A 15,626-nucleotide genomic window follows, 5' to 3' on the forward strand; every position below is an offset into this window, starting at 1 on the left:
TTATGTATTTTCTTACAGTTTGATATTGATTAATATTGTTTTCATATTTGTACTTAAAAACTATATTTTAATTTATTCTTTTTTTAAAACTTGTTAAAGAAACATAACAATAATCATATAAACCTTTATTTGTGCTGCTTAAAAAAGTTTTATTTCAATAATGAATGTACAGTATTATACATTTGATTATTCTTTTCTTTACCCACATAGACAAAACCCTTCAACAGTGACAGATGATTCTTTTTTTTAACCATATTCAATGAGGGTGATCCATCCAGCAATTGCTGATCATTAGGGACCCTCAGAAGTTCACAAGACAAACATATACACAAGATGCTCTACATAAACAAAATCTTATTACAAGTCTTTGGGAGTGGAGTTGTAATTTTGTCAAAAAAAATCCTGACATGTGACGGGACTTGAACCCAGGACTCTTGGAGTGGTAGCCAAGCATCATAACCACCAAGCCACAACTCCACTCCATTCTTCAAGAGACTTGTGTAAATCCATTGTCAACTCAGTATTGTATTCATTCATACAGTCAATGTATGCAAATGTCATGTTAAAAGGTAATACAGAATAATTAAAAAATATCTTTTGAGACGTGTTTCTTTCACGGTAACGGATAATCCAGGTACGTGCAGCCGTCTAAAAGTTCTTCCACAGTTATCTTGCTCTTCAAATATTTACGCCAGAGTCTAAATAACTCGTTGGGCTGAAAACGGTCCTATAAAAGTGAAAAAAATAATAATTAGAAGAACTAAAAATGCTACAGTATTAACTTTTGGGTGACAGGGTAATGAAGTTAGAAAGGGAAGGAGAATTAGAATGGACAGGAGAAAGAAACTTTGAAAAGTGGCTAGCCAGAACAATACAAGAATACTGTTTTTATTTCTTTTATTATAAGTGTGGTATTTTATAGACAATAATTCCTTCATCTTCATCTGACAATTGCAATAGGTATACATAAAAAAAATAAATAAATAAGCACAAAAAAACCTGGCAAAACAGTACCTGTGACCTTTGTACGGAATTCAATTTCCCTTCAGACACCAGTTTCCATTGTAGTGGTATATCAATCGATACTTTATGAAGTTGATCTACTAATTTGTACAAACCAACAGTCTCTAAAACAATAATAATGAGTGGTTATTAGGAATGCAGCCTACACAATGATTCACCCATATTGATTTTGGTGAATGTTTTGAGAAATTGACAACTAATTGGTCAATCCTTCTTACTTCTATCCAATAAATACATTTTTTAGTAGTAAGTTAAATCATCAAATCAAAGGATAGAAATTCTTTAAGCTCTGTCTACGCTATCAAACAAGTTTGACAAATAAAGTGTGATGTTCCCAATTATGGTAGTGATACACCCAAATATGGTAGTAGTATGACATCATCATGTCCATATATGGGCACATCACATTTTTTTGTCACATAAAGTTTTATAGTGTAGACAGAGCTTAAGTGCTTACCTACAAATGATATTTAAGATATGATTGTTTTAAAAATATACAGCCAACAGCCAAATTGAAACATAATTTGAAACATTAAATTTGCCAAGAAGATTGTTTATTATATAATCTAAAGCAAAAAGCAATTTCAAATCTACCTTCTGCTTTATCCATTTTGTCTTGCCATCCCTCAACAGCCTCAGTTGTCCGTAAGACTCCGTCAAACGTACTCCAATCTTTTGGTTCCCAATAAGCATTATTAACCCATTGTTTACGAACATATTGAATAAGGCTTTGTGCAGCTGGACATTTCTTAGTATTTTTTTCTATTCTGTAAAACAACAAAAATTATAAAAAGTGCAGTTATGATTATGGTTGGTTTCCAGTAGGAAAAGTGTTTCATCTCTTGCTATGATTAAGTACATATTCTGATTCTTCTAAAGGTCTATCTACACTATCAAACTTTATGTGACAAAAAATGTGATGTGCCCATATATGGACATCATGATGTCATATCACTACCATATTTGGGCATATCACTGCCACATTTACCCACATCACACTTTTGTCAAATTAGTTTGATAGTGTAGACAGAGCTTTAAGAAGAATCAGAGTATGTAATAAAAGCACTGTAGCCGCAACTTTCGGAAAAAGACTTGGTTTTCTTTCTGCTTAAAAATAATAATAGCAGTTTTATATAGCGCCCAATACAATGTTTCTAAACGATTTACACACAAAAATGATCTATAAAATATCCTAAGTTGATCAAAAATAAAGACAAGCAGAGGAACCCTTTACACTGCTCCGTTCTCCGGCACTTTGAAGCTCCCGTATGAGAGCTCGTCGGAACAGTATTCGCAGGAGCTCGAGTGAAAAATGCATCTCAGTGTTGAGAAAAAAACATGAAGAAATATTTTGCTTCTTACCTTGCAAGCGCTTCTTTTATTTCTTCAGGTGGCAAGTAAACTAACGCTAATACTTGTAATTGTATTGCCTTCAAAAAATTCAAATCAAAAGTTTATTATTATATTACAGTAATGTATTTATTAACTCAAAATAATCAGCATTAAAAGCTTGTTCGGTCTTTCCACTGGACCACATACTATGTTGGGCTATGCACTCTCAAACAATTTAGCTAGTATTTCAGACTTGGTTTCGGATTGAGAGACACGGTGCAGTGGAGGGTCATCGACATCATCAAAGTATTGACTTCATCAATCTATCATTATGTCTTACAACAATTACTTACATCGTTAAGTGTTTTCTGTGATTTCTTTTGGACTTCTTGAATCCAATGGAAAGAGCACCCTTGAAGAGAAGTTCTTGGCATATTAGACCGGAACGCCTTCCATAATGGGATCTTTAAAGAAAGTATACATTTTCTGACACGATGCCGATGGGGGAGAATCTTAAGTAAAAGTTCTAAAACCTAAAAGAGAAAAAAAGTACAGAATAAAAAACATTTTTAATTTAATTTTATATTTTAATACACAAGGATATAAGAGTACAGTAGAGCCTCTATTACGTGGACACCAACAAAGTGTCCCCTGAATATGAGTTGGCCATAATGTTAAAACATCATATATTTCCTCTCATTCGTTCTGTGGAAAAGTGTCCCTTTAATAGGGGTGTCCCTTTAATAGGGGTGTCCTCCTTAATAGGGGTGTCCCCTTAATAGGGGTGTCCCTTTAATAGGGGTGTCCCTTTAATAGGGGTGTCCCTTTAATAGGGGTGTCTCTTTAATAGGGGTGTCCCCTTTATAGGGGTGTCCCTTTAATAGGGGTGTCCCTTTAATAGGGGTGTCCCTTTAATAGGGGTGTCCCCTTAATAGAGATGTCTCAAATGAAGGATTCTACTGTATTCTCATTTCTCCATAAGATATTTAGTTATTCACTAGCTATGTTCCTGTATACAGATACTATTAAACTATCCATTGTTGGAAATAAATATAAATATGTATGTTGTAAACGCACAGATAGATACTTACAGAATTGTAATCACGCATTCGATTATTTGACATCAAAACAAAGGCCAATGGAATTGTGTGTAGATCACGTTGTAGACGAACAAATGTTTGTATTGTTAGAAGATGCGTGAAAGGTTTACGAACAAACTGTAAAAATGAAAGAATAAAGATTTTATTGGTAGTAAATATTAACATAAACAGGGCTTATTTTCTATTGGTTTTGATTAATGTTTTAATATTCAAAGTTGTAGTAGGGGAATGCCTAGAGCTGGACCTAAGCTTCCAAAGAGGAGTCACATAAATCAAAAGGCAAAAGAAACTATGAAATGGTCACAATTCTAAAGCTCTTTCTACACTTTCAAACTAGTTTGAGAAAAAATGTGTGATGTGTCCAAATATGGTGGTGGTATGGCCAAATATGATAGTGATATGACATCATGTCCATATATGGGCACATCACATTTTTGTTGTCACATAAAGTTTGATAGTGTAGACAGAGCTTAATAACACAACACAACTATACCTTATTGGTGCAGTCAACCAACCAGATTTTAGTATCAGCCAGGATGGACAGTTGGTCTGTAGTGGCCATCAGGATATGGTGGTCAGCATCACATTGCATATCACCCTTAATGAAATCTTCTGGCATAAATTCTTCATTGATCTTCAGAAAAAAATGAATGATTACAAATTAATATAACTTTGCTAGACAACTTTGCATCTACTACTTCAAAATTTAAATTAGTAGACAAAAATTATTTAATTTCTAGATGATGAACGTTAAATATATTTCATAAGACCAGTTAAGATCGAATAAAGTGGTTTAAATAGAAACTGTAGCTTTGTTTTCTATTATTTATTATTAGTTTATGTAATTGTTTTTCTTTTTCGTATTTAATGTTATATCTTGGGGTGGGTCTTAAAGTCTTTCTGACTTATATGACCCTCCACACATGATTACTTCATTGTATTTATTATCCTGTATGTTATTATATTGTGGAAATAAATTAAATTAAAAATTGAAATAATATAAATGAAGAGGATAAAATTCTATTATGAGAAAAATAAATTCTACCTTGAAATTTAGGTTCTTCGGATGAGTTGGACGTAGAGTTTCCCGTGCTCTATTGGCAAGTCGTATCAGCGTTGCTGTAGAGGGCAACGTCTCAAGTAGTGTTTGGGAATCACAATGTTTACGTATTACATGAGCTACTATGTTTCGAGCAGGGTCCTTGATCTGCGATTTTGAGAGCCTTTTAATCTAGAAAAAAAGTTTAAAATAATGAATAAGCATTATGAAGCTCAGTTGTAAGCCCATGGTACTAATAATTATGGTGAAATTCACAAGCATCCAAATCAGCGCTAATTTCAAAAATAGCATACTTTCCCCTATCTTTTCAACACTGAGAAAAGCAGAAAAATACACAAAACAACCATTCCCAATCTACTAAAGTTTATTCCATCCAGCTATGAGCTACTTAATTTAAATGATGATTTATTTAATAAATAAATAATCATTTCAACATCAAAATGTGTCAGCATCATAAAATACAATCAAATTACCTCTGTATAAATGTTAACTTTAGATATTGTTTTTGGTTTAGGCTCATGGCTGTGTTCTTTCTTGCCTATCCTAAATCCGTTTGGCATCTGCTTCACAGTTGCCAGACAACGCTTTGTCCTGTTACGCATTGAGCACCACCACCAAGTGCCTGTTTTCCCATCAAGCTGAAAACAAATAGAACATTTCAATTGAGGAACTTCATTTTGTTTCTTTGACAGCAATTCGAATCTGGTAGTAGTGAACGGTTTTCAATTCAATTTTTATTTTGTTTTAAAAAAAACAGGAATACAATAAAAAGTTAAAATTACTGACAAAAAATGGAACTCAATAAAACCCTAAAATAGGTTGTAAGTACGAGTCCAGTTAAAAGAGGAAATATTAATAAAAAATGGTAAAATTAAAAATAGCAGAATGTTAAAACAAGAAAACTATTAAATTTTGTAAAATGACGGATAAAACATTTAAAATTGTATAATAAGTTACATAGATTAATTCCTGAATGGTGTTACCACTGTAGTTAAGAACTACTATATCTCCTAGAAACTGGTTGCACCATACAAGTGTAGCCAAAGTGGGGCAAGCCTAGTGGCGGATTCAGAATATTGAAATAGCGGGGGGCCCAGGTCCTAAAAATTGTAAAATGAAGGGCTGAGCTTAATTGGATGTCCTATCTTTTGCATTACAATTTGCAAAATTTAGGTGGGGGCTGGGGGCCTGGGCACGCACTTTAGATCCTCTCCTGAAGCCTTTATATATATCATGAACAAGAAGTGCATACTTTAACTGTGTATGAATAACCTCTGCTGTCCAAAAGCAGGCGACATCCACGCTGTGAGCCAGATTCAGCAACAGTAAAAACCACATCAGATTCAGTCTCTGGGGCTACTCCATCATTTCTGAATAATGCAAATACACAGGTTATAGGAATCTGGAAATACATTTGTGAATATGTTTTCCACTATGGTTATGAGCCACTAGCAAGGACATTAAATTATTTTACTTATGGTAGGATTTTAAAACTGTTTAAAATAAAAAAACCTACTGATTCAATTCTGGATCAGCACTTTCAATATTTGAAAGCAGACTGTCTGAAATGACAAAAGCATAATAATAAGCATTATATAATAGCACTAACTTAAAATGTGTATAATATCCCCTCAAACCGCATGATTGATACTCATGCTGTTCTGTCTGAGGGCACCTTTATTTCCACTTCTCTATGTCAGAACGGCAATATTTACTAAAAATGTGTTTTTTAGACAAATTTTTTTTTGATGAAACATTCAGAAAATCTCAACTGTATTCACTATACATCACAATCAAGTGGCAGAGGTTGACATCATGAATCCATATTAGACGGTGCCTGTACATTGGATGGGTCCTCCTAAATACTGCCAATTTAAAGTGTTAATTTACAAAAATATGATAATGATATATAGTTCTAATAACATTTCCAACAATAAAACATCAATTTTAGTGCGATATAGACATTTTTGGTGTCTATATCGCACTAAAATTGAGGTTTTTTTTTTATTGTTGGAAATGCTATTAGAAGTCTATATCATATTTCATTAAATTAACACTTTATATTGGCAGGTCTTGGTATTTAGGAGGACCTCATTGGACAGGGAACTTCTAGCTAGGGCCTAGTGCTAGAATAATAATGGAGGCTACAAGGAAGAACCAACAACAAGGGTACTATAAAGTTTAAATTGGATGAGAAATATCATGCAACACAGACAGGCTATGACAGCAGTAGAATTGAATTTATTTCAATTTAATTTTAGTAGAATTCCTTTATTATACCTTTAATAATTTGCACATCTTTATCTAGACCATCATCTTCAGTGGGTGTACAGGTATATTCAATTTTAACTTTGTCTGCAGTTGATCCAACAGTGTCAGAGTTCTGCATTGTTAATTGCACTAGCACACTTCCTTATAATAATAATAATAACTTTATTGACAAACACTTTTGGATCAGTGGCAACACACTCATTAGTGGTGCAGTCAACTTAAACTACATACAAATAAACATTATAAACCAAACATGTATGTATGTACACTCAACGATACATACATTGACATTAAATACAATAGTAAAACAAAACCACCAATGCAGTGGCTTTTCTTAACTTTTAACTTCAACTTTTTTTTTTTAGCAACAATGCAAATCTGATCTTTTTTCCCAGGCAACTTTTTTTCCTTTCTCTGTAGTAAAAATATTTTCATACATATCATACTACAGTATTTTTTGTTTGGCACAAATTGGTACGAATTGACCATTATATATTAAATGGATAGTGCGCCACCTTTCTCTTCCGCTAGAAATAGTAAAGGATTTCTATGCGCGTTAGAGGCTTAGGCCTAGTACCAGTCGACTATATTTTGGTACCAAGCGTCCAATAATTTTGTACTTTAACTATTATTATTGTACTACTATTTAACATACAAACAACATGTAAATATTGAAGCTCAAAATTATAATATTTTTGTGCTTTTTCAAAAATAATTAAAAAGTACTTGTTATGCCAAAAATGATCACCTACCCTTCTTTCTTAGTTAGGCCTAGTGTAGTCGATTCATTCTCTCCCCGGCGGCTTTGTGAGTGCTGCACTGCTGTGCCGCCACGCCGGCGGTGGTGCACGCGATTGATTCATAATCAAGGTTAAAAAGTGGAGGGCGCCACCATGCGATGGTGGTGTATAGAAAACTTATTCAGAATCGTACAAACATTTTTTGTGGCTATTACATTGTAAACAAATAAACACTGCTCAACTTGTTTTTTAGGCATTTTATTTCTTTTATACAGTGATCTGTAAAATTTCTCTACTATAGTCTTACAAAATCAAATTCAGGTGTTTTGTCTTTTTTTGGGGGGATTTCTACGTTAAGTCTGATAGTTAAATAAAGTCTTTCAAAACTAACTGATAAGAAATGATACACAATACTTTGATAGCTGATACAATGTAGGTAAAACATTTTATATTAGCCTAATTCACAAATAGTTTTAACTAAAATCTATTGCTTTTAAAGCAATGACAGACCAATGTGTGAGCAGGAGTCCAGGTCATAGGTCATTGTACATAAATTTGAGTTTGAACACTCTCTTTAAAAAAAAGAGATTTGGGTGTAAATGAATTTGTTGATTGATTCACTGTTGATGCAGAGACAATTCACTCTTTTTTAATGTTCGATTCATCTGAAAAGAAAAATAAATATAATATTATTAATTAATATAAATATGATATTAACAAAGCTTTGTACTAGGACAAAAATTTGAAACTGAATCAGGTTTCATATCTATATATATGCACAATATAATGTGTGGTAAAGATAAACAGACCATTTAGGCAAACATCCTCTATACAGTAAAGCTCTGTCTACACTATCAAACTAGTTTGACAAAAAAAGTGTGATGTGCCCAAATATGGTAGTGATATGCCCAAATATACTAGTGATATGACATGTCATGTTTATATATGGGCACATCACATTTTTCTGTCACATAAAGTTTGATAGTGTAGACAGAGATTTAAGGAATAATTGAACAGAAATTGTGAATCTTATTGGAACATGAAGATTGAGGTATTCCTCATGAAAGTGTAATGCAGCAAGCCTTCTATTTATTTCTATATAATAGAAAAAATAAGAACACTTATAGCTGACCTCTTCTAACTTGTGGATCTGTCTGATGAAGAAATCACCATAGCGAGCAGCAACCTTGGTATCAGCTATATGAATCATGTCCTAAGATGCAAGTAAAAAAACAACGTATAAAAGTATATATCCTATCATTTCAGATTTGTAAGATACACTAGTACTTTTCTTATATTTATACTTAATTAAAGCAAGCCAAGATATGAGCATTGTAATTTCCGTTATATTGGATAATAAACATAATCTGTATCATTTATATCAACAAACATAAACAGGCACAGAAAAAAATGTAAAACAATGAGGCAGGATTACCGAAATTAAAAAAACAAAATTACAATCGAGAGGCTATCCACTGTATGGCATCGTTTGAGTCACTCAAAATATTTAATTCTTATTTCGGTCATGATTGGAGAAACTTACCACATTTTAGAATTCTAGATTAACTATTAATTATATATTAGTATTTCAATTTGCGATGACCAATAACCTACGACCTACCCATTACATGTGTCATGTAATTTGTCGTCGTCTGAGCCTAGAAACCACCTAGGTTCAGGAAGCATGTCCCACATGACCCAACTTGTTCCTAGGTCATCGTAAATCAAAATTTCCCTATTCAACCATGAACAACAAGTTATTGACTTCAGACATACAGTAGGACTTCTATTAGGGGGACGCCTTCGGGACCTAAAAATATGGGGTTAAACGTCGAACCTCGTTCATAACGGAAAGTATCCCCTGCATAGGAGTGTCTCAAAGAAACTGCATTGTAATAAAAACTTTTAAATTTCACCAAAAATAACCTGTGTAGATCAAAGTACAACTTACACCATCAACATAGAAATCAACCTCGGATGCAGCTTGAAATTCACCATCAAGACCGCTGGATCCCTTTGTCCAGACCAAGTTCATCATTTTGTGCTGGAAAAAAAAAATCCAACATAAAATAGCATCGAGGTAAGTGTAAAGAGTGAAATAATAATGTTGAAAACTAGCACATCTTCCTAAACAGTGTGATTCTGTGTGAAGGTGTTGACATTTGAATTTAATACTAGTAGTAACAAATACCAATTTACAAACCTTGAAACATAAAAATTGTGTCCTGAACTCTTCTTCTGACTGAAAATTGAAAAAAAAATGATACATTATACAACATTATATCACTCACATGTAAATACAACTTGTTATCCTTGTTGCTGTGATATCAGAAATATATCTTAAGCTCTGTCCACACTGTTTGACAAAAAAAGAGTGATATGCCCAAATATGGTAGTGATATAACATCATGTCCATATATGGGCACATCACTCACAAGTTTCTAGCTTAGACTTTAGCTTGTACAAATGATCAAACATTTTAAAGTTTGAAAAACAGCTCCAAAAAAATATGAATCGGAATGTAAATAATCTTTACAACCACTTACCAAGTTAAGGAATGCTGCAAGTTTTGATATTGGCATTGTTGTATACAGCTTCAAGAAACTACACAAAAAAAAATGTTTGAAATTGATAAACAGATAACAAATTAAAATACAATAGAAATTACATTAAGCTCTGTCTACACTATCACATTTTATGAGAAAAAAAAATGTGATGTGCCTATATATGGACATGATGATGTCATACCACTACTATATTTGGTCTTATCACATAAAGTTTGAGTGCAGACAGAGCATTACTCATTATTTTACAACTACCTATTGTTAAGACCGTACCTTCTAATTTCTGGAATCAGCAGTTGTTGTCGGACTTCTTCCAAGAAAACTTTTGTCTGCAGCATTGAGGGTTCCTTGTGGTAGTTGGCTAGTGGCACATCATAATTTGGTGGAACTGGTGACAGAAATCTGGGAGCAGCAAACACGAAACACTCTTGGAATGCAGCGATGTCTCTAGATAAGAAAAGTTTATATAACTAATTTCAATGTTTCGTTAACCTTTTGTATTCAAGTTGTAGGGAATTTGTGTGTTATTAATTATCAAATGTTAACATAAACCACAGCAACAAATTTATTAATGAGCAACTTACCCTTTTTGCATACGGCCATGTCGATCACCAACTTTATCACGCATCTGCATGTGAATACTTTCGTCGATTCGCATTGGATGAAGCGTCAGGCACATAGCAAGCAGAGTGTACATCTGCTCATTCATCTTCTTGATCTAAAAATAGAATATTATCCACAATATTATTGCATTAAAATTTACTTTACATGTGCTTAATCTTTGGTAATAGACTCTTGATCTAAAAATAGAATATTACCCACAGTACTGTTGCATTAATATTTAATATATATTTAACATATATATGTGCTTAATCTTTAGTAATTATACTACAGTAATTGTGTTGACAAAGTTCTTTGAGTATACTTACAAAGTCGGTCTGATAAGAAGTTGGTGGCAGCAGACGCATCGTTCTTTGTATGTAAAGCAGGATGTTAGCAAAGCTACGAATTGCGTCCTGATACCGGCGCATCATAAGGTACGCGAACCCCACGTAGTAGTACGTGGTAACTTGGCATGCTGGCACTCGTGAATACAAACTCTACAAAGAGATAAGAAAAGTAAGAAACAAAATACAACAGCCCAAAGCAACAGTGGGGAAGAGGCCCCTGGTTTAGCACTCCTAAGGGATTCTCCAACGCTGGCTAGTTGCATTGGACTGCTCATGCTCTGGGGCACCTTAAGCTTTGGGGCCACTGGGTTTAGCCAGCGAGTCCTTATAGCTGTTACGATACACCAAGGTAATCAATAAATATTCAATATCAAGGAAAGATTTGTTCAGATGTTTGCCTTACTCTGATGTAATTTTGTACTTTACACCAAGTACATTGAGAACCATTCAGTAACTCTCGGGATGGGACCCACGACCTCGAGATTACTAACCTGGCGTTCATACCTCTAGACCACCGAGCCTGCGCCGATGGTTAGAGTTGGATTTGAGCTCAAGTAAGCAGCGGGTACTGCACCAACACCAAGTCGTTATACAATTATCATTCATTATTATACAAAAACATACCTTTTTGTTCAACTCAATATTTTCAAGTGCCTTAATTGCTTGATAGTAGTCTCCTAGCAACGAGTGCAAACGAAGAAGACCAATGAGACTGAAGTATCCCAACATCTTGTAGAGTGGATTGCGTCCAAAGTCTCCAGCCACACTGTCTGGGTCACCTATATATATAAGAATATGTCAAACAAATGTAAATGACATGTCAACCCTCTATCATCAGCCACTAAAACAGTGGTTGATGGTTTTATTTATTTATTCTTTTCTATTTCACCTTATTTATAGACCCTAAGCAGTGTATGCTGACATACAATCAAGGGGCCCTCTTGAGTTATGATAAGTGTCTGTGTGTGTGACAGTGACTGGTATATACTAGTACACCGGGGCAACTCCCTCCACTCGTCTCGAAAGATGTACTAGGTTCTTTAAAGTGCACACGAGCCAGATGTGTACACTGGACCTACGGTTTATAGTCCTCATCCGAGAAGACTCGTTCTACCACCAGAACCATGGAGCAAGTGAGCCTCGAACACTTGCCGATGTTAATATGTGAAGGTATTACAGTTTCCTTGCCTTAACAGCTTAGCCACTTGCTCGCTTACATTATTGGGCAATACAGACCCAATTTACACCATGAAAGGACCTTTTTTAAAATCACTGATGCTCAATGCTGTTTAAAACTGTATTTTGAACATCTTGGAAAAGATTGCTATTTGTACCAGTACCAGCATGAATTGAAAGAAAATGTTTACATACCTTGTGTGGCATACACCTCTAGTTGTTGGTTGATATTTGATTTCTCAACAAGAGAGTGAAGTACGTTGAGGACGCTGTGTACATTCCAGATCTATTTGAAATAAAACAAGTGTTTCTTTAAATTTAAATAGTGACATTTAATTATTTATACTAAGTTCAATGGCAAAAAATAAAGATAAAATAAATAATAATTTTGAAAACAAATAAATTAACATCACATAAAACTTACTTTTGGATTCTGTTTTAAAATTTCAATTTCAGTGTCTGTTTTGTTGTTCAATTTGGATCGATACTTGCTGAATTCTTGAAACTAATATATAAATAAAACACACTATTAGTTCACTGCATTTAGATTGCATAAAGATGTGTTTCGGCAAATTAAAACCAAATAACAAGCCTTATATTTGTTGACTTAAGCTCTGTCTACACTATCAAACTAGTTTGACAAAAAAAGATGTGCTCAAATATGGTATTGTTATGACATCATCATGTCCATATATGGGCATATCACATTTTGATGTAACATAGAGTTTGATAGTGTAGTTTGACAAAATTCATTTTGTTTATTATATTTTCCAAATTACTGTATGTATAAAGTGTTTAGCCATGGTAAATTATTTATTAGTTATTAGAAACTGAACCATGTATTTTACTTCCAAAGGAAAAAAAAAACTATTCATTTTGTATATCAGCAAAAAGGTCCTATTCAATCGGTTATTTCTCAACAACTACAGTTTAATTGGGCATGAGTGAATAATCCACTAGTTTACCTGGTAGATGAATTCATCAATGATATCCCAAAGCCACTGATCTGGTATCTCCAATGGAACTGGACCTTCTGCATCTAAACACACAAAATAACACTATTGCAGTCAACACACATAAATGTGCTTTTTATATCTACTTATATTTCAAAATATAAATATATTTTTAATGAGATGTATTTGGTTGATAAATGAATTTTCCTCAGATTTCTGTCTTTAGGAGGAAGACAGCTAGGAAATAAACTAATTAGGTTAAAATATTATTGGGTTTTTAGTTTATTCAGTTAATGTCTACCTTCAATAGTTTAAGTCTAAAGCTCTGTCTATACACTATCAAACTTTATGTGACAACAAAAATGTGATGTGCCCATATATGGACATGATGATATATATTGGGCATATCACTACCAAATTTGGGTACATCACACTTTTTTTGTCAAACAAGTTTGATAGTGTAGATAGAGCTTTAGTGTTTACTTTACTTGTATGTATTTTGTATTTGACAAACTGATTAAACTAACTAAATTACTTACTAAGTATGAAATTGAATAGGTTACAGTAGTTGTAGTAGGATTCGAACCGCTGTTCTTGTGTAAGACCACTCTGAATCCTAGCATACAGATGGCGGTAATACAGTTCCTTGTACAATATCATAAATACAATATCTGAAAAAAAAATAAAAATATGTTTTTACTGATACTACTTCAATTAAGAAAATATTACAGTGCAAAGGTTAATATCAATTTTTTTTTAAACCAAGTCACATAGTAAAATAACACACCTTTCTCAACTAGTAGACTAACACTTTCTGGTAGTGGCCAGGGTTCTGTTTTGAAGTACCTCTCCGTCAATTTTGGATAACTAATTAAAAAGTAAACAACATTATTATTATATTATACAAGGACATGTAATCTGGAAATGAGATATTCTAATTAGTAATTGCTAATAAGTAAGGGCATGTAGCGTAGTGTGTTGGACGCTGGTTTACCGATCGTGAGGTCGTGGTTCGAATCCAACTCTCACCGCATTGATTGTATCCTTAGGCAAGGCACTTTAATTACATTTGCCTCTCCTCACTCAGGTGTATAAATGGGTACCAAGTTAGATCAAGACACAACTTTGCAGCGATTACTAGCTGCATTATGGGAGTATGTTTTCATAATGACCGGGGTAATAATGTTTGTAAAGTGCCTTTGAGCATGATTACTCATGAAAAGGGTGCTATATAAATGTGGTATTATTATTACTAATGCACAAAAGTCAAATTTCAATTTTTATATCTTTGTATTTTTATTGTTTACTTCTATATGTTCAAGTGCAGTATATAGAGAGCCATCTCGATAGTGCTTTGCACTCATGGCAATCCTCAGGGTGCTGCACCGCTGTCTTGTTTTATATGTTTTTGTGCCTGAAAATTGAATAAAATAAAATAAATTAAATTATTAAAAATCCAGAATTGCAATACTTACCTCGTTTCGTAACAGTTTCCAACTTCAAATATTTTAGCTTCCTTCATGCAACGCTGGAAGTGTAATATAAAGCTCCGAACCTCATCAGGAATGTGGTAATTTGGGTTGTTTGCGTGTTTCTCAAACTCTAAATCCTGCCTAGGATCACCTACAGTAAACAGGAAATATTATTTAAAAACTGTTAATTACACTTAAATGTCTACCAAATTATTGTTATTGTTTACATATTCATTGTCTAGAAGAAGATACTGTACTTACCAGAATGTCCTTCATACTGTCGCTCACCAGCGTCATATTCATAAGAATTATACTGAAATATAAATAAATTTTAAAGACTAGCCTAGAATAAATAATAAATTACATTGAATATTGATTGAGAAATTTCAATACTTAAATCAGAAAGTTGACTCCCTGCTTTTATTTAGTTTAGATATAATATTTTTAGTTTTTAAATAAAAATTTACAAGAGAAAAATATATATTCGTATATTATCATTATCATTCAATATTTTTATTTATTTTTAAAGTCCTTCGATGCAATTAATTAATTAAAATCGAAGATTTAATGGTGTGGTGCGAAACGTCAGCAGCAGTAGCGCCCATTACGTCCTAGCTAGGCCTAGTGGCGGGGATCAACCTATTCCACTACCCAATCCAAGCATTCCAGCACCCTCCTACCTATCCTGTAAACCGGCGGCTGTTAGTGTTAGGCCTAAAAGGGGCCTAGCCTACACAGAAAAAACAAGGTTTACACACTTACATCGTCAGCAAAATCATCATTTGGACCATACATCGTGCAACATAAACTTCTTTTTATTACTGTATTAAAATATTTTAGGATTTATCTCAAATAATCATAAAATTAACAACAATCTGTCAACAGAGAAAAAAATATTTATGGCACATGTGAATTTCGCCTGTGCGCAAACTCTGTGTGTGAATGATTGATAAACAGAGCGCTCTCAACATTTAAAATAACATCG

At 33.5% G+C, this 15,626-nt stretch overlaps 2 protein-coding genes across 2 annotated transcripts; both read right to left on the reverse strand.

Annotated features, from left to right (window-relative positions):
• Nucleotides 1-134: 134 nt before the first annotated feature.
• On the reverse strand, nucleotides 135-7,608 carry LOC144840013 (uncharacterized). The gene is made up of 13 exons (XM_078695629.1): nucleotides 7,539-7,608; nucleotides 6,796-6,927; nucleotides 6,032-6,077; nucleotides 5,768-5,885; nucleotides 4,989-5,153; nucleotides 4,501-4,686; nucleotides 3,949-4,089; nucleotides 3,447-3,572; nucleotides 2,709-2,888; nucleotides 2,386-2,453; nucleotides 1,618-1,790; nucleotides 1,015-1,127; nucleotides 135-727 (listed from the first exon to the last, which is right to left on the reverse strand). The coding sequence occupies exons 2-13, from the start codon at nucleotides 6,902-6,904 to the stop codon at nucleotides 614-616; spliced, it is 1,539 nt and encodes a 512-aa protein (XP_078551755.1). The 5' UTR covers nucleotides 6,905-6,927; nucleotides 7,539-7,608; the 3' UTR covers nucleotides 135-613.
• Nucleotides 7,609-7,768: 160 nt separating this feature from the next.
• LOC144839748 (eukaryotic translation initiation factor 3 subunit L-like) lies at nucleotides 7,769-15,569 on the reverse strand. Its single transcript, XM_078695222.1, has 17 exons — nucleotides 15,404-15,569; nucleotides 14,903-14,954; nucleotides 14,645-14,792; nucleotides 13,957-14,036; nucleotides 13,709-13,840; nucleotides 13,182-13,255; nucleotides 12,641-12,721; nucleotides 12,412-12,502; nucleotides 11,665-11,819; nucleotides 11,020-11,190; nucleotides 10,675-10,808; nucleotides 10,364-10,537; nucleotides 10,073-10,130; nucleotides 9,730-9,768; nucleotides 9,478-9,570; nucleotides 8,659-8,739; nucleotides 7,769-8,191 (listed from the first exon to the last, which is right to left on the reverse strand). The coding sequence occupies exons 1-17, from the start codon at nucleotides 15,434-15,436 to the stop codon at nucleotides 8,144-8,146; spliced, it is 1,644 nt and encodes a 547-aa protein (XP_078551348.1). The 5' UTR covers nucleotides 15,437-15,569; the 3' UTR covers nucleotides 7,769-8,143.
• Between the last annotated feature and the right edge of the window lie 57 nt (nucleotides 15,570-15,626).

The sequence above is a fragment of the Antedon bifida genome, chromosome 4 (genome assembly GCF_963402885.1).
Source record: "Antedon bifida chromosome 4, ecAntBifi1.1, whole genome shotgun sequence".
NCBI lineage: Eukaryota > Metazoa > Echinodermata > Crinoidea > Comatulida > Antedonidae > Antedon > Antedon bifida.

Excerpts from the sequence above, each read along its gene's own strand:
- LOC144839748 (XM_078695222.1), bottom strand. The coding sequence starts at position 15,436 with ATGTATGGTCCAAATGATGATTTTGCTGACGAT. Across the intron at positions 14,793-14,902 it reads ACAGTATGAAGGACATTCTG|GTGATCCTAGGCAGGATTTA; the intron begins GTAAGTACAGTA and ends TGTTTACTGTAG. Across the intron at positions 9,571-9,729 it reads CACAATTTTTATGTTTCAAG|CACAAAATGATGAACTTGGT; the intron begins GTTTGTAAATTG and ends TTTTTTTTCCAG.
- LOC144840013 (XM_078695629.1), bottom strand. The coding sequence starts at position 6,904 with ATGCAGAACTCTGACACTGTTGGATCAACTGCAGACAAAGTTAAAATT. Across the intron at positions 2,889-3,446 it reads GAATGCGTGATTACAATTCT|GTTTTAGAACTTTTACTTAA; the intron begins GTAAGTATCTAT and ends TTTCTCTTTTAG. Across the intron at positions 728-1,014 it reads ATTCCGTACAAAGGTCACAG|GACCGTTTTCAGCCCAACGA; the intron begins GTACTGTTTTGC and ends TCACTTTTATAG.